This window comes from Nycticebus coucang, chromosome 3 (genome assembly GCF_027406575.1).
Source record: "Nycticebus coucang isolate mNycCou1 chromosome 3, mNycCou1.pri, whole genome shotgun sequence".
Taxonomy (NCBI): domain Eukaryota; kingdom Metazoa; phylum Chordata; class Mammalia; order Primates; family Lorisidae; genus Nycticebus; species Nycticebus coucang.
The window spans coordinates 7739856-7755056 of NC_069782.1; the positions used below are offsets into that span (position 1 = coordinate 7739856).

General features: G+C 44.7%; 1 protein-coding gene across 5 annotated transcripts in view; it reads right to left on the minus strand.

Moving 5' to 3' along the window:
* The window catches only part of XPNPEP3 (X-prolyl aminopeptidase 3), a 62436-nt gene that overhangs the window by 19386 nt on the left and 27849 nt on the right, over positions 1-15201 (minus strand). For 4 of the 5 annotated variants that reach the window (XM_053582692.1, XM_053582693.1, XM_053582690.1 and 1 more), the window contains 4 exons: positions 12012-12419; positions 4987-5189; positions 2357-2419; positions 1073-1186 (listed from right to left, as the gene is read on the minus strand). In XM_053582692.1, coding sequence (XP_053438667.1) covers positions 1073-1186; positions 2357-2419; positions 4987-5189; positions 12012-12419 — 788 coding nt within the window. The remainder of the gene's footprint in view (positions 1-1072; positions 1187-2356; positions 2420-4986; positions 5190-12011; positions 12420-15201) is intronic. The other variant, XM_053582691.1, reaches the window with a different exon arrangement.

Genomic DNA, 15201 nt, shown 5'->3' on the forward strand with positions numbered 1-15201 from the left:
AAACTATTTATTAAATCATAACTTTGTACATTGATCTATTTATGGGGTTCAAGGTTACAGTTATGAGATTATTACTCACTTTGTCGGAGTTGGAGGTTGCTGTGAGCTGTGATGCTACAGCACTCAAAACCCCCTCCCCCCCAAGCCAGTCTCCTGCCTCCATTCCCCAAGTAGCTGGGACTACAGGCGCCAGCCACAATGCCTGGCTATTTATTTTTTTGGTTGCAGCCATCATTTTTTGGCAGACCTGGCCTGGATTCGAACCTGCCAGCTCAGGTGTATGTGGCTGGCGCCTTAGCCGCTTGAACCACAGGTGCTGAGCCATGAAGAAAGCTTTAATTAATTAATTTATTTATTTATTTATTTATTTTTTTTTTGTGGTTTTTGGCCGGGGCTGGGTTTGAACCTGCCACCTCCGGCATATGGGACCGGCGCCCTACTCACTGAGCCACAGGCGCCGCCCGAAAGCTTTAATTTAAAGGAGACTAATCTCGTTTCCTTCTCACAAGAAAGAGCATCTATACTTTTTTTTTTTTTTTTAGAGACAGAGTCTCATTTTGTTGCCCTTGGTAGAGTGCAGTGGCGTCACAGCTCACAACAACCTCCAACTCCTGGGCTTAAGAGATTCTCTTGCCTCAACCTCCCAAGTAGCTGGGACTACAGGCATGTGCCACAACGCCCAGTTTGGCCGGGGCTGGGTTTGAACCCGCCACTCTCGGTATATGGGGCTGGCACCCTACCCACTGAGCCACAGGCGCCTCTCAGCATCTAAACTTTTTTTTTTGTTTTTTTGTTTTTTTGTTGTTCCAGTTTGGCCAGGGCTGGGTTGGAACCTACCACCCTTGGCATATGGGGCCAGCGCCCTACCCACTGAGCCACAGGCGCCGCCTCAGCATCTAAACTTTTTAACAAAATTCAGATTGGTTCAAGAAAGACCACACTGCACAGTGTCCAAAGAACTAGACAGCTTGGGTTTGAATTAATAGATGTATTAGGAGATCTTGGGATTCTCAAGTTTTGAAATAGAGCATCTGGACCTAGTGGGAGCAGTACTGAAAGGCATTTCGTGTACCTTGATGAGCTGATTATTCTTCACATAGTGCAAAGTGTTAGACCGGTTACCACCAGCAACCACAGGTGGGTAGGCTAAGATGTCAGCACCTCGAGCTCGGCATTCAAATTCAAACTGTGAAAAACAACAGCCTGGTATGACTAAAGGATTTCTATACGGCTGCTCTAGCCCAGACTCTCTTTTAACAGTCCAGACCTCCATACCTGTACCTACCTTAGATAATCTCTGGACAACTACTCACATCCAACCAAATGTTTTCTGTCGTAATTTCTGTCCATTTATTTTCATCCCATGTACTGTAACATATGTATGCTATGTACCTTCTTTTATTCCCACTAATCCTGTATTCAACCCTATTATTGAGTCCTTTTCTCTTCATTGTTCTCTAAATTTCCCATATTTTTAAAATTAAGTCTAGAAGAGAACACAGAAATCCTATGACAAAGGCTGAGTTCTGCACTGGGCGCGGTGGCTCATGACTATAATCCCAGCACTTGGGAGGCTGAGGTGGGCAGATTGTCTGAACTCACGAGTCGGAGACCAGTGTGAGCCAGAGCAAGGCCCCATCTCTAAAAATATAGCCAGGCACTGTGGTGGGTGCCTGTCATCCCAGCTAGTTGGGAGGCTGAAGCAAGAGCATTGTTTAAACCCAAGAGTTTGAGGTTGCTGTGAGCTGTGACAGCCATAGCACTCCATCGAGGGTGACAAAGTGAGACTCTGTCTCAAAAAAAAAAAAAAAAGGCTGAGTTCTGAGATATAATCACGAAAGGTTATTGTTTGCTTATTAAGATAAACAATGAAAAAAAAGAAAAAAAAAAGAAAAAAAAAGATAAACAATGAAATATGGTTCACATTTTTTTATAGCTCTAAATTACTAATTTCAACCTTTTAAATATCTACTAACTTAAATGCCCTGGAAAAGTGAAAAAAGACACTAAGCAAATTAGCCCTACTCATCTCACTACGTTCCAGGATGGAGCTGGAGTGGGCAAGTACCTGCCACTTTCTCTAGCCCTCCCCCAGCCTCTTTCTCCCTACATCTTCTCACCTCACATAGTTAAGTCTTACTTTCTTCATCAGCTCTATTTTGCAATGCTCTTCCTTTAAACGTAGCACTGCATGTTTTAGATTCTTCTAATAAATTACCAGCGACATTTGACAACGAAATCTTCTCCAATGACATGCTGGTCACTACCATGCAAGTTGACTCCATGCCATCTGCAGATTAATAAAATCACTTGACATTTACCTCCAACAAGACCTTTACAACCATTTGAAGCTCACCTTAGCATAAAGAAAGGCTTCGTTCACTGGGGCTTTACTGGCAAACATGGTCTCAATGAAAGCCTATGAAGAGAAAGGAGGATGAAATGAACGATAGTCTCATTCTTTATGTTGCTTATTTAAGCATTCAAAATACTGGCGTGCAAACAAAAGGCACTTCTTATCACAATTTTGTCAACCTGTAGTTGTGGGCATAATAATGTATATTTCTGATGGGAAAGAAATGGTGTTTTCAGGACTATTTGACTGATTACAGATTTAATAGAAGGGCATTCAACTTTCCCACTCAGAAGATGCACTGAATGCTAGAATAAACATTTAATTAAGGTTGAATGAGTTCACAAAGATGAGCCCCTAATCTGATAGGACCTTATAAGAATGTCCTTTCTAACTTGCCATGTAAGGACATAGCAATAAGGCAGCCTTCTGTAAACTAGGAAGAGAGCCCTCACCAGGAACTAACCGTGCTGGCATCCTGTTCTCTGAATTATAATTTGCAGAACTTTGAGAAAGTAACTTTTGGTTAAGCCATTCAGTCTGTGGTATTTTGTTATGTCAATTCAAGCAGAATACACCAGCAAAGGTGGTTTCTGAGGTGTTGGAGAAAATGGATCCTGCTTGGCCCTTACCCAGGGAGGACAACAGGAGACTGTATCTCTTTCCCTGGACCCACTGCTGTGAGACAACTATCATATGCGATACATATTCTTACTTTAACGTAGTGGTTATTTGGCATCCCTTTCCTATAAATAAGTTGCAGATTTGTAACAACTGTCATTTTGGGTCCTATGAGTTTTTTTTGTTGCAGTTTGGCCGGGGCTAGGTTTGAATCCGCCACCCTCGGTATATGGGGCCGGCGCCCTGCTCACTGAGCCACAGGCGCCGCCCTGGGTCCTATGAGTTTTTAGCAGATATTACTAAGGTAGCTATAAAGAAAGGAAATAGGATTGATTAATCTCCATTGTTTCAAGGAGAAACAACCAAGATTGATGGGTTAGGCCTGGGGTGGTGGCTTGTGCCTATGATCTTAGCATTTGGGGAGGTTGAGGCCAGGAGTTCACGACCAGTCTGAGCAAAAGCAAAACTCTGTGTTTACAAAAAACAGAAAAATTAGCTGGGTGTGGTAGCATTCCCATGTAGTTCTAGCTACTTAGGAGGCTGAGGTAGGAGAATTACTTGAGCCCAGGAGTTTGAGGTTGCAGTGGGCTATGATGATACCACTGTACTCTACCCGGGATGACAGAAACAGACCTTGTCTCCAAAAGAACTTTTTTTTGAGACAGAGTTTCACTATGTCACCCTCGGTAGAGTGCCATGGTGTCACAGCTCACAGCAACCTCAAACTTTTAGGCTTAGGCAATGCCCTTGCCTCAGCCTCCAGCGTAGCTGGGACTACAGGTACCCGCCACAATGCCCAGCTATTTTTTGTTGCAGTTGTCACTGTTGTTTAGCTGGCCCAGGCTGGGCTTGAATCCGCCAGCCTCTATGCATGTGGCTGGCGCTGTAACCACTGTGCTATGGGTGCTAAGCCTTTTTTTTGTTTTCTTTCTTTCTTTTTTTATTATTTTTGTTGTTGTTCCAATTTGGCCGGGGCAGGTTTGAACCCACCACCCTGGGTATATGGGGCCGGCGCCCTACTCACTGAGCCAGAAGTGCTGCCTTTTTGTCATTTGTTTTCTTTCTTTCTTCTTTTTTTTTGCAGTTTCTGGCCAGGGCTGGGTTTGAACCCGCCACCTCTGGCATATGGGGCCGGCGCCCCACTCCTTTGAGCCACAGGCACTATGCTGTTTGTTTTGTTTTTGAGACAGTCTCAAGCTATTGCCCTGGGTAGAGTGCCGTGGCATCACATCTCACAGCAACCTTAACTTTTGGGCTTAAGTGATTCTCTTGCCTCAGCCTCCCAGTAGCTGGGACTACAGGCGACCCCCACAAAGCCCAGCTATTTTTGTTGTTGTTACAGTTGCCATTGTTATTTTAGCTTGCCTGGGCCAGGTTTGAACCTGCCAGTCTTGGTAAATATGGCCGGTGCCCTATGCACTGAGCTATGGGCACTGCCCTCTAAAAGAAAATCTTAAAAAAAGGCAGATTTATAAACATTCACTAAATACGCTGAAGTAGAAGCTAGATGTTCGTTTGCTGAAAGACTACTACATTGGGGCGGCGCCTGTGGCTCAGTCAGTAGGGCGCCGGCCCCATATACCGAGGGTGGCGGGTTCAAACCCAGCCCCGGCTGAACTGCAACCAAAAAATAGCTGGGCGTTGTGGCGGGCGCCTGTAGTCCCAGCTACTCGGGAGGCTGAGGCAGGAGAATCGCTTAAGCCCAGGAGTTGGAGGTTGCTGTGAGCTGTGTGAGGCCACAGCACTCTACCGAGGGCCATAAAGTGAGACTCTGTCTCTACAAAAAAAAAAAAAAAAAAAAAAAGACTACTACATTGACTACATGACTTCAAGGTGCCTATTGATCCCTGATGACTTAAGATTTTTCAAATTGAGGGCGGCACCTGTGGCTCAAGGAGTAGGGCGCCAGTCCCATATGCCAGAGGTGGTGGGTTCAAACCCAGCCCTGGCCAAAAACCAAAAAAAAAAAAAGATTTTTCAAATTGAAAAAAACTTTTCAATAGGAACTGTACCTGTGATGTTAGCTTTCCAGCAATCTGCATTCGTTCAATTTCTGCAGGAGATTTGATCAGCCGGAGGCGCTGTACGAGCTGCTGGACACCCCGAACCTTGTTCTTGCTCCTGGCTTTGGCCTCAATCAGATGCTGCATGTAGTCAGCGTGAAGCTGTGTGTGAGAGGGCCTCATCCAGTCATACCAAACCATGTTTGTCTCAGCTTAGAAGAAGAAGCCAAAACACAAATATAAAACCAATAACAGTCAAATTACAAAACCTATAATGTGGACCTCTAAAGCAGTGGTTCTCAACCTTCCTAATGCCATGGCCTTTTAATACAGTTCCTGTGGGTCACGACCCTAAAACTCTTTTAGGACTGAAGTAATTGAAGGGTTTGATTATAAATCACTGGCAAGAAGCCAGATGCAGCAGTTCATGCCTATAATACTAGCACTCTAGAAGGCGAAGCCAGGGGGATTGAGCTTGAGCTTGAGCTTGAACTTAGGAGTCTGAGAAAAGCCTGAGCAAGAGAGACACCATCTCTACTAAAAATAGAAAACAAAGGCGGCACCTGTGGCTCAGTCGGTAAGGCGCCGGCCCCATATACGGAGGGTGGCGGGTTCAAACCCAGCCCTGGCCGAACTGCAACCAAAAAATAGCCGGGCGTTGTGGCGGGCGCCTGTAGTCCCAGCTACTCGGGAGGCTGAGGCAGGAGAATCACCTAAGCCCAGGAGTTAGAGGTTGCTGTGAGCTGTGTGATGCCATGGCACTCTACCAAGGGACATAAAGTGAAACTCTTGTCTCTACAAAAAAAAAAAAAAATAGAAAACAAAAACAAAAACACAACAGCATGAGGATTGCTCAAGCCCAGGAGTTTGAGGTTGCTGTGAGCTAGTCTAATGTCAGAGCACTCTACCCAGGGTGACAGAGTGAGATTCTGTCTCCAAAAAAAGAAAGTGGCGGGGGAGGGGCTTGGCACCCATAGCAGGCTGGTGGATTCAAACCTGGCTGGGCAAGCTAAAAAATAATGATGACGGCAACAACAAAAAAAATAGCCGGGCATTGTGGCGGGCGCCTATAGTCCTAGCTACTTGGGAGGCTGAGGCAAGAGAATCACTTAAGCCAGTAGTTCTCAACCTTCCTAAGGCCGTGGCCCTTTAATTTTTTTTTCTTTTTTTGTAGAGACAGAGTCTCACTTTACTGCCCTTGGTAGAGTGCCGTGCCATCACAGCTCACAGCAACCTCCAGCGCCTGGGCTTAGGCGATTCTCTTGCCTCAGCCTCCCCAGTAGCTGGGACTACAGGTGCCTGCCACAATGCCCGGCTATTTTTTGTTGCAGTTTGGCCGGGGCTGGGACTGAACCCACCACCCTCGGTATATGGGGTTGGTGCCCCACTCACTGAGCCATAGGTGCCGTCCTGCCGTGGCCCTTTAATACAGTTCCTGTGGGTCACAACCCACAGGTTGGTTAAGAGCTGCTGGCTTAAGGCCAAGAGTTTGGATGTGAGCTGTGATGTCAGAACACTCTACCGAGGGTGACATAAGACTCTGTTTCCAAAAAAAAAAAAAAAGTAATAGACTAGAAGGCCAGATGCAGTGGCTTACACTTGTAATCCTAGCACTTTGGGAGGCCAAGGCAGGTAGATTGCTTGAGATTAGGACTTCGAGATTAGCCTGAGTCAGACTGAGACCCTGTCTCCAAAAACTAGCTGGGTGTTGGGCAGTGCCTGTGGCTCAGTGGGTAGGGTGCTGACGCCATATACTGAGGGTGGCAGGTTTGAACCCAGCCCCGGCCAAACTGCAACAACAACAACAACAAAAAAGACCAGCCTGAGCAAGAGCAAGACCCTGTCTTTAAAAATAGCTGGGTGCCTGGAAGGCTGAGGCAAGAGGATCACTTGAGCCCAAGAGTTTGAGGTTGCTGTGAGCTATGACACCACAGCATTCTACCTAGGGCTACAAAGATTCCATGAAAAAAAAAAAATGCCTAGATAGGGTGTTGTGGTGGGCGCTATAGTCCCATCTACTTGGGAGGCTGAGGCAAAAGAATTGCTTAAGTCCAGGAATTTGAGGTTGCTGTGAGCTATGACACCATATCACTTAACCCCATGGCGATGGAGTAAGAATCTGTCTCAAAAACCAACCAACCAACCAAACAAACAAATTAAAAAACAATCACTGGAAAGGTCATTCCCTAAAAATGACAAAATATTCTGAAATTGAATAGACAGCTTTTTTATACCCAAAATTTCATTGTTCCTTATAAAGATGACAGATGGGACTAAAGCTTTATTCAACCTTTGATTTTACTTATTATTTATTAATTTTAAAGAACAATTATAACAAATTTTCTCCATGACCACCATTAAGCTAGAGGCACTGTTGAATAATTATACACAAAAGAACAGAAAAACGTACTCAGATCATGACATTATGGTCAAAGCATCCCATCACTTCACAAAATTAACTCAGGGGAAGAAGGTTCTTCTCTCATTTGGAGCATTTATTCATTACCATAGAAACACTACAGTGGATATGGGCACTGATCCATGTTGCCCACCTCTCCGTTTGCAAATGCTGTCTATTCTCACTGTAAACAATCATGGCTCATCTTTTTTTTTTTTTTTTTATGAATTCTTTTTATTGCAAACAAATGCCTAAATTAATTTCTCTACCCACAATATTTAGAAAGAAAAAGAAATCAGCAGGCTAAGGAGATACGCATTCAAGAACTGACATGATTAAAAATTAAGATATAAATGGGTGACTCACAATTTCATTAGCTTACAAAGATAGTGGAGTTAACTACTACAAGCATATTAGCTATATATTTTGTGGGAGAAGGGCATACAGACATAGCCACGGCTCGTCTTTTAACTTTAGTGAACCAAAGAAATGATCTATGTTTGCCTGAGATATATGATAAGAAGGCTTATTATGAAAATGATTTGCACTCAACACTAGATCTACATTTGTTCTTTTTTTCTTGACACATGGCCATGCACAGTATTCCTAACAACCAAGACTAAATGGTTATATGTTTCATATGACTAAAATGTACTTTGGGACAATAGAGAAAAAAGAAAACTTTCTTTGAGACAGAGTCTAACTATGTCACCCTCAATAGAGTGGTATGGCATCACAGCTCACAGCAACCTCAAACTCTTGGGCTTAAGTGATTCTCTTGCCTCAGCCCCCCAAACAGCTGGGACTATAGGTGCTTGTCACAATACCTGGCTGTTTTTTGGTTGCAGTTGTCATTGTTGTTTAGCAGGCCCAGGCCGGGCTCGAACCTGCCAGCCTCGGTGTATGTAGCTGGCTCCCTACTCACTGAGCAATGGGTGCCACCCAAAATTCAGAAAACTTTTTTTTTTTTTGTTGAGACAGGGTCCCACCCTATGCCCCTGAGCAGAGTGCAGTGGGCGTGGTAGCTCACCACAACCTCAGACTCAGGCTGCGGGCACCCCGCTGCCTCAGCCTCCGGAAGCTGATGGGATTACAGGCGCTCGCCGCGGCGCCTGGCTGGGTTTTTCCATTTTTTTCACGAGTCGGGGTCTCACTGTCGCTCAGGTGAGTCTCGAACTCCTGAGCTCAAGCGATTCTCCCTCCTCAGCCTCCCACAGTGCTGGGATTACAGGCGTGAGCCACCGCGCCCGGCCAGAAAACTTTTTTTTTTAAGAGTTTCACTTCGTTGACCTCGGTAGAGTGCTGTGATGTCACAGCTAACAGCAACCTCCAGCTCTTGGGCTTAGGCGATTCTCTTGCCACAGCCTCCTGAGTACCTGGGACTACAGGTGCCCACAACAATGCCCAGCTATTTTTTTTTTTTTTTTTTGTTGTTGTTGTTGCAGTGTAGCCTGGGCCAGGTATGCACCTGCCACCCTCGGTATATGGGGCCAGTGCCCTACTCACTGAGCCACGGGCCCCACCTCCAGAAAACTTTTATTGGATATGCATTAGTGTTTTTATGTCTTAAATATTTTCATTTTAGGCTCTGAACCCTTAGCACAATGGTTATGGTGCATGTTCAAACCCAGCCAGAGCCAGCTAAACAACAATGACAACTGTAATAAAAAATAGCCGGGCATTGTGGCAGGCTCCTGTAGTCCCAGTAAACTGGGAGGCTGAGGCAAGAGAATCTCTTAAGCCCGAGAGTTTGAGGTTGCTGTGAGCTGTGATGTCACAGCACTCTACTGAGGGCAACAGAATGAGACTCTTGTCTCAAAAAAAAAAAAAAAAAAATCTTTTTTTTTTTTTTTTTTTTTCATTTTAAAATAAAAATGATTTTGGGCAGCACCTGTGGTTCAGTGGGTAGGGTGCTGACCCCATATACTGAGGGTGGTGGGTTCAAACCTGGCCCTGCCAAACTGCAACAACAAAAAAATAAATAAAATAAAAAATTAATAGTTAAAAGAAAAATATTTTTAAATGCACATTATATGGGAAACATCTAGCCTACTCATAATAGAAATTTAAATTGCTAGTTTTTAAAAAGTAGAAAAACCTCTATTACCTGTTTTCAGTGTATAAAATCATAGGTCATTTTTTTAGGTTTCTAAACTTTTTAATTTATTTTTAAAAGACAGAATCTCACTTTGTCACCTTGGGTAGAGTGCCATGTGGCATCATAGCTCACAGGAACCTCAAACTCTTGGGCTTATTCTCTTGCCTCAGCCTCCCAAGTTGCTGGGACTATAGGCACTTGCCACAATGCCCCACTAGGTTTTTTTTTTTTCTTCCCAGAGACAGGGTTTCGCTGTTTCCCACTTAGGCTGGTCTCAAACTCCAGAGCTTAAGCAATCCACCCACCTCCCAGAGTGCTAGGATTACAGGTGTGAGCCACGGTGCCTGGCCCAGTTTTTAAACATTTTAAATAAATATGATTTCATTAATCTTTTCCTTTGTCTAGTGTTTTTTATTTTCCTTTCTTTCCCTTGAGATAGGGCCTTGCTCTGTTGTACGTACTAGAGTGCAGCGTCATACATCATGGCTCACTGCAACCTCAAACTCCTGGGTTTTAGCAATCCTCTCAGCTTAGCCTCCTGAGTATCCAGGACTCCAAGTACACATAGCTATGCCTGGCTAATATTTTTACTTGCGCAGATGGGGTCTCACTATGTTGCTCAGGCTGTTCTCGAATTCCTGGGCTCAAGTGATTCTCCTGCCTCAGCCTCTCAATGTGCTTTTATATATAGCAAACTAGAAACATTAATAATGGTGGATGACGGGTGGCACCTGTGACTCAAAGGAGTAGGGCACTGGCCCCATATGCCAGAGGTGGCGGGTTCAAACCAGTCCTGGCCAAAAACTGCAAAAAAAAAAAACAAAAAACAAAAAACAGAATGGTGGATGAGAAATACTTTTGAGAAACTTATTTTATGTGAGATTTTTACTATACAGGATTAATGAAATTTAGAGTGTAGAACATGACAGCCAGCAACTAATGCAAGAAATCAAAAGCTATTGGGCGGCACCTGTGGCTCAGTGAGTAGGGCGCCGGCCCCATATGCCAAGGGTGGCGGGTTCAAACCCAGCCCCAGCCAAACTGCAACAACAAAAAAAAATAGCTGGGCGTTGTGGCGGGCGCCTGTAGTCCCAGCTGCTCGGGAGGCTGAGGCAAGAGAATTGCGTAAGCCCAAGAGTTAGTTAGTTTTTTTTTTTGTAGAGAAAGAGTTTCACTTTATTGCCCTCGGTAGAGTGCTGTGGTGTCACACAGCTTACAGCAACCTCCAACTCCTGGGCTTAGGTGATTCTCCTGCCTCAGCCTCCCAAGTAGCTGGGACTACAGGGGCCCGCCACAACGCCCAGCTATTTTTTTGTTGCAGTTTGGCCGGGGCCGGGTTTGAACCCGCCACCCTTGGTATATGGGGCCGGTGCCCTGCTCACTGAGCCACAGGTGCTGCCCATGAGATACTGTTTAAAAAAAAAAAAAAAAGTGGCTCGGTGCCTGTAGCTCAGTGGCTAGGGCGCCAGCCACATACCCTGGAGTTGGTGGGTTCGAATCTGGCCCGGGCCTGCCACACAACGACAACTACAACCAAAAAATAGCTGGGCATTGTGATGGGCACCTGTAGTCCTAGGTTCTTGAGAGGCTGAGGCAAGAGAATCACTTAATCCCAAGAGTTTGAGGTTGCTGTGAGCTGTGACGCCACAGTACTCTACCCAGGGTGACAGCTAGAGACTCTGTCTTTAAAAAAAAAAAAAAAAGATGGGCGGCGCCTGTGGCTCAAGGAGTAGGGCGCCGGTCCCATATGCCGGAGGTGGCGGGTTCAAACCCAGCCCTGGCCAAAAAAAAAAAAAAAAAAAAGATGTCTTTAAAAAGAAAGAAAAAAAAGTAGTGGTCAAAGTCAATTCAGTAATTTTGAATTGTGACCTATGTTCATCTTTTTCTTTATTTATAAAAAACTTCTTTAGGGCCAGGCCCAGTGGCTCACAACTGTAATTTTAGCAGTTTGGGAGGCCAAGGAGGGAGGAAGGCACGAGTTTGAGACCAGCCTGGGCAATTAAAAAAAAAAACAACTTTTTTTAGATTTTTATTTTTTGGAGATGAGGGGTCTTGTTATGTTGAGCAGGTTGGTCTAGAATTCCTAAGCTCAGGCAATCCTCCCACCTCAGCCTCCCAAGTGGCTGGGACTACAGGTGTGTGCCACTGTGTCCAACTTATTCCCTTCTTTTAAAATGACATTCTTTCTCTCAGATTTTAAATGAGTATAGTTAACAGTTTCTGTTAATTACAGCTAAAGTAATCATTTTAAAATTAATAATTTTGTCTAAATAGACAAGGAAAGCCGGGTGCGGTGGCTCATGCCTATAATCTCAGCACTTGGGAGGCTGAGGCAGGCAGATTGCCTGAGCTCACAGTTTCTAGACCAGCCTTAGCCAGAGTGAGACCCCATCACTAAAAATAGTCCAGCCTTGTGGCAGGTGCCTATAGTCCCAGCTACTTGGGAGGCTGAGGCAAGAGAATTGCCTGATCCCAAGAGTTGGAGGTTGCTGTGAGCTACAACACCTCAGCACTCCACTGAGGGTGACTGAGGCTTACCTTTCAGTTTTGGTATGAAATGTTGAAATTCTTCTAGGGTATAGGCTTCATCTACTCCAGTTAGAGCTATTGCTCCGTCAGTGCCAGATCGTGGGCCATCCCAAAGTTCTCGACTGGGGTCTCTCCGAGGCACAAAAAGCATGGCTTTGTGTGATGGTAGCTCCTTGCCAGGGAGGCTCTGAAGGACCAGAATGCTATCAGGCTCTTGGAAACCACACAGGTACAGGAAATTGTTCTCCTGGTGAAAAGTGTAGGGGATATCGTTGCTCATGTAGTAAGTCGGGTTGGAGAGCACAATTATGGTCTGGTCAGTCCCGCTCTGCCCTTGCAATTCCTTGTGGATCAGAGACATCAGTTTGTGTCGGCGAAGTGCGTATTCTACCTGAGATAGTCCTGGAGTCACCTCCCCTAGAAATGACAAAAGTGGTAGTTTGGAATTCTATAGTGCCAAAGTATTCAGGGCAGAATAATATTAGATGGAGACATCTAAGTTCAATTCTTTTTTTTTTTTTTTTTTTTTTTTTCTGGCCGGGGCTGGGCTTGAACCCGCCACCTCCGGCATATGGGACCGGCGCCCTACACGTTGAGCCACAGGTGCCGCCCCTAAGTTCAATTCTTTGATTTAGGCCAAATCTCCTCAAAGTGAGACATTGTCTTAAAAACAAAACAAAACAACAAAAATTAAAAGCAACTGACTTCAGAAATTATTTACAAGCCATATAAGAAAATCAAACTAAAACTTTACATAAGCAATTAAGGAAATAACCCAGGTTTCAAATGTCTATTCCACTGTACAAATTTTTTTTTTTTTTTTTTGCAGTTTCTGGCCGGGGCTGGGTTTGAACCCGCCACCTCTGGCATATGGGGTTGGTGCCCTACCCCTTTGAGCCACAGGCGCAACCCCCACTGTACAAATTTGAAAGAAATAATAGTGAATTGTGGTCTGGCCTGAAAAACTGGGATTATCCCTTAAGATGTCTTTCAGCTTTTTGGTTCATCCTTTTACTATTCAAATATTTACTGAACATTATTATTTGGAAGTCATTATTAGGCAAATAATCAAAGTTGCTCTGAAAGTTCTTTTGTTTTTTTTTTAAAGACAGAGTCTCACTTTGTCACCCCTGGTAGAGTGCCATGGTGTCATTGCTCACAGCAACCTCTAATTCTTGGGCTCAAGTGATTATCTTGCTTCAGCCTCCATAGTAACTGGGACTATAGGCACCCTCCACAATGCCTGGCTATTTTTAGAGACAGCGTTTCACTCTAGCTCAGGCCGGTCTCAAAATTATGAGCTCAGAACTCATGAGCTCAGGCAATGTGCCCACCTTGGCCTCCCAAGTGCTGGGATTACAGGCGTGAGCCACAGCGCCCAGTCCTGCTCTGAAGTTTTAATAAATAAGATGGAGCGAAGGGTCAATCTGCCTGTGTATGACTTCCCTTCCCGATTCCCCACCTACTGAGGCTGGGAGAATGGAGGGGAGAAGAGGGTGCTACCCTGAAGCTGACCAGTTCACACTGAGGCATGCTGGAGCACCACAGGCCACCTTCTGCAGGCAATGCACTGAGCCCACCAAGAGGAAGGGTGCTGTGGTACTTGCCCCTTTAGAGAGAGGCTAGAGTCCAGGAGCCCCTCTGCATGCCTTCCCACAGTCAGTCTGAGTCTGCTATGAAACCTCAAAATATTCTGGGATTAACAAAGGCAGCTGTGTCTGAGCCCAGCCCTTCCAACAGTAACTTTTAGTCTCAATTTCCCCTCTAACTGGAGACCCTCTTCTTTCCCAAGTCTCCAAAGAGAAAATAGGTCTGATAGCTGCTGTGGATGAGGGGGAATTCTGGAGCCTGGCCCCTAGCCTTGGCTGGAGGACCCTACTGGAATTGATGGGGTAGGTCCTTGCCGTTAGGGACATTTTCAAATGGTTGCTGTTCAAAAACTGAAATAAAAATGAAGACTAATAACCCGCCCACCCCCCTCAAATGTAATCTACATGAGAACATAGATTTTTGCTTGTTTAATATTATTTACTCAAGGCCTAGAATAATAACTGAAGTATAGTGGGCATTAGATAAATATTTACTAGATGACCTATAGTATTTAACATAATGGAATTTGAGGACAAAAAGCCTTTCCCAATTTTAAGACCTAGAATAAATTTGCCCTCCTAACCTCCCAAGGTATAATACCTTTCTAGTAAAACTTTTCATTCTCTATCTTACACTTACAGTGAGCTGGCATATACATTCTCTCCTTGAGGACCAACTTTGTAATCTCCAAACACCCTTATAATATTATCTACCTCTTTTTTTTTTTTTGAGACAGAGCCTCAAGCTGTTGCCCTGGGTAGAGTACTGTGGTTTCACAGCTCACAGCAACCTCCAAGTGCTGGGCTCAAGCGATTTTCCTATCTCAGCCTCCCAAGTAGCTGGGACTACAGGTGCCCAACCACAACGCCTGGCTATTTTTTGGTTGCAGCCATGATTGTTGTTTGGTGGGCCTGGGCTGGATTTGAACCTGCCAGCTCAGGTGTATATGGCTGGCGCCTTAGCAGCTTGAGCCACAGGCAACCAAGCCAATATTATCTACCTCTTAGAGCTCTTGTAAGAAATAAATTTGGCTCAGCGCCCGTAGCACAGTGGTTACTACGCCAGCCACATACACCAAAGTTGGTGGGTTTGAACCCAGCCCAGGCCAGCTAAAACAACAATGACAACTGTAACAACAACAACAAAAATAGCTGGGCATTGTGGCGGGTGCTTATAGTCCCAGCTACTTGGGAGGCTGAGGCAAGAGAATTGCTTAAGCCCAAGAGTTTGAGGTTGCTGTGAGCTATGATGCTACAGCACTCTACCAAGGGCAACATAGTGAGACTCTGTCTCAAAAAAAAAAAAAAGAAGAAGAAGAAATAAATTTGATAAGCATGTAGCTCTGAAGGAATGAAGACTCCTTTAGGAGTCTTTTAAAAGTGATGGATTCATTCTATTCACTAAAGTGTATACATATACAAACTTTCGACATAAAATTTTTTTTTTTATTTTTAAAAAAATTTTTGAGATGGAGTCTCACTATGTTGTCCTTCGTAGAGTGTCATGACATCACAGCTCACAGCAACCTCCAACTCCTGGGTTTTAGGGATTCTCTTGCCTCAGCCTCCCAGTAGCTGGGACTATAGGCGCCTGCCACACCTGGCTATTT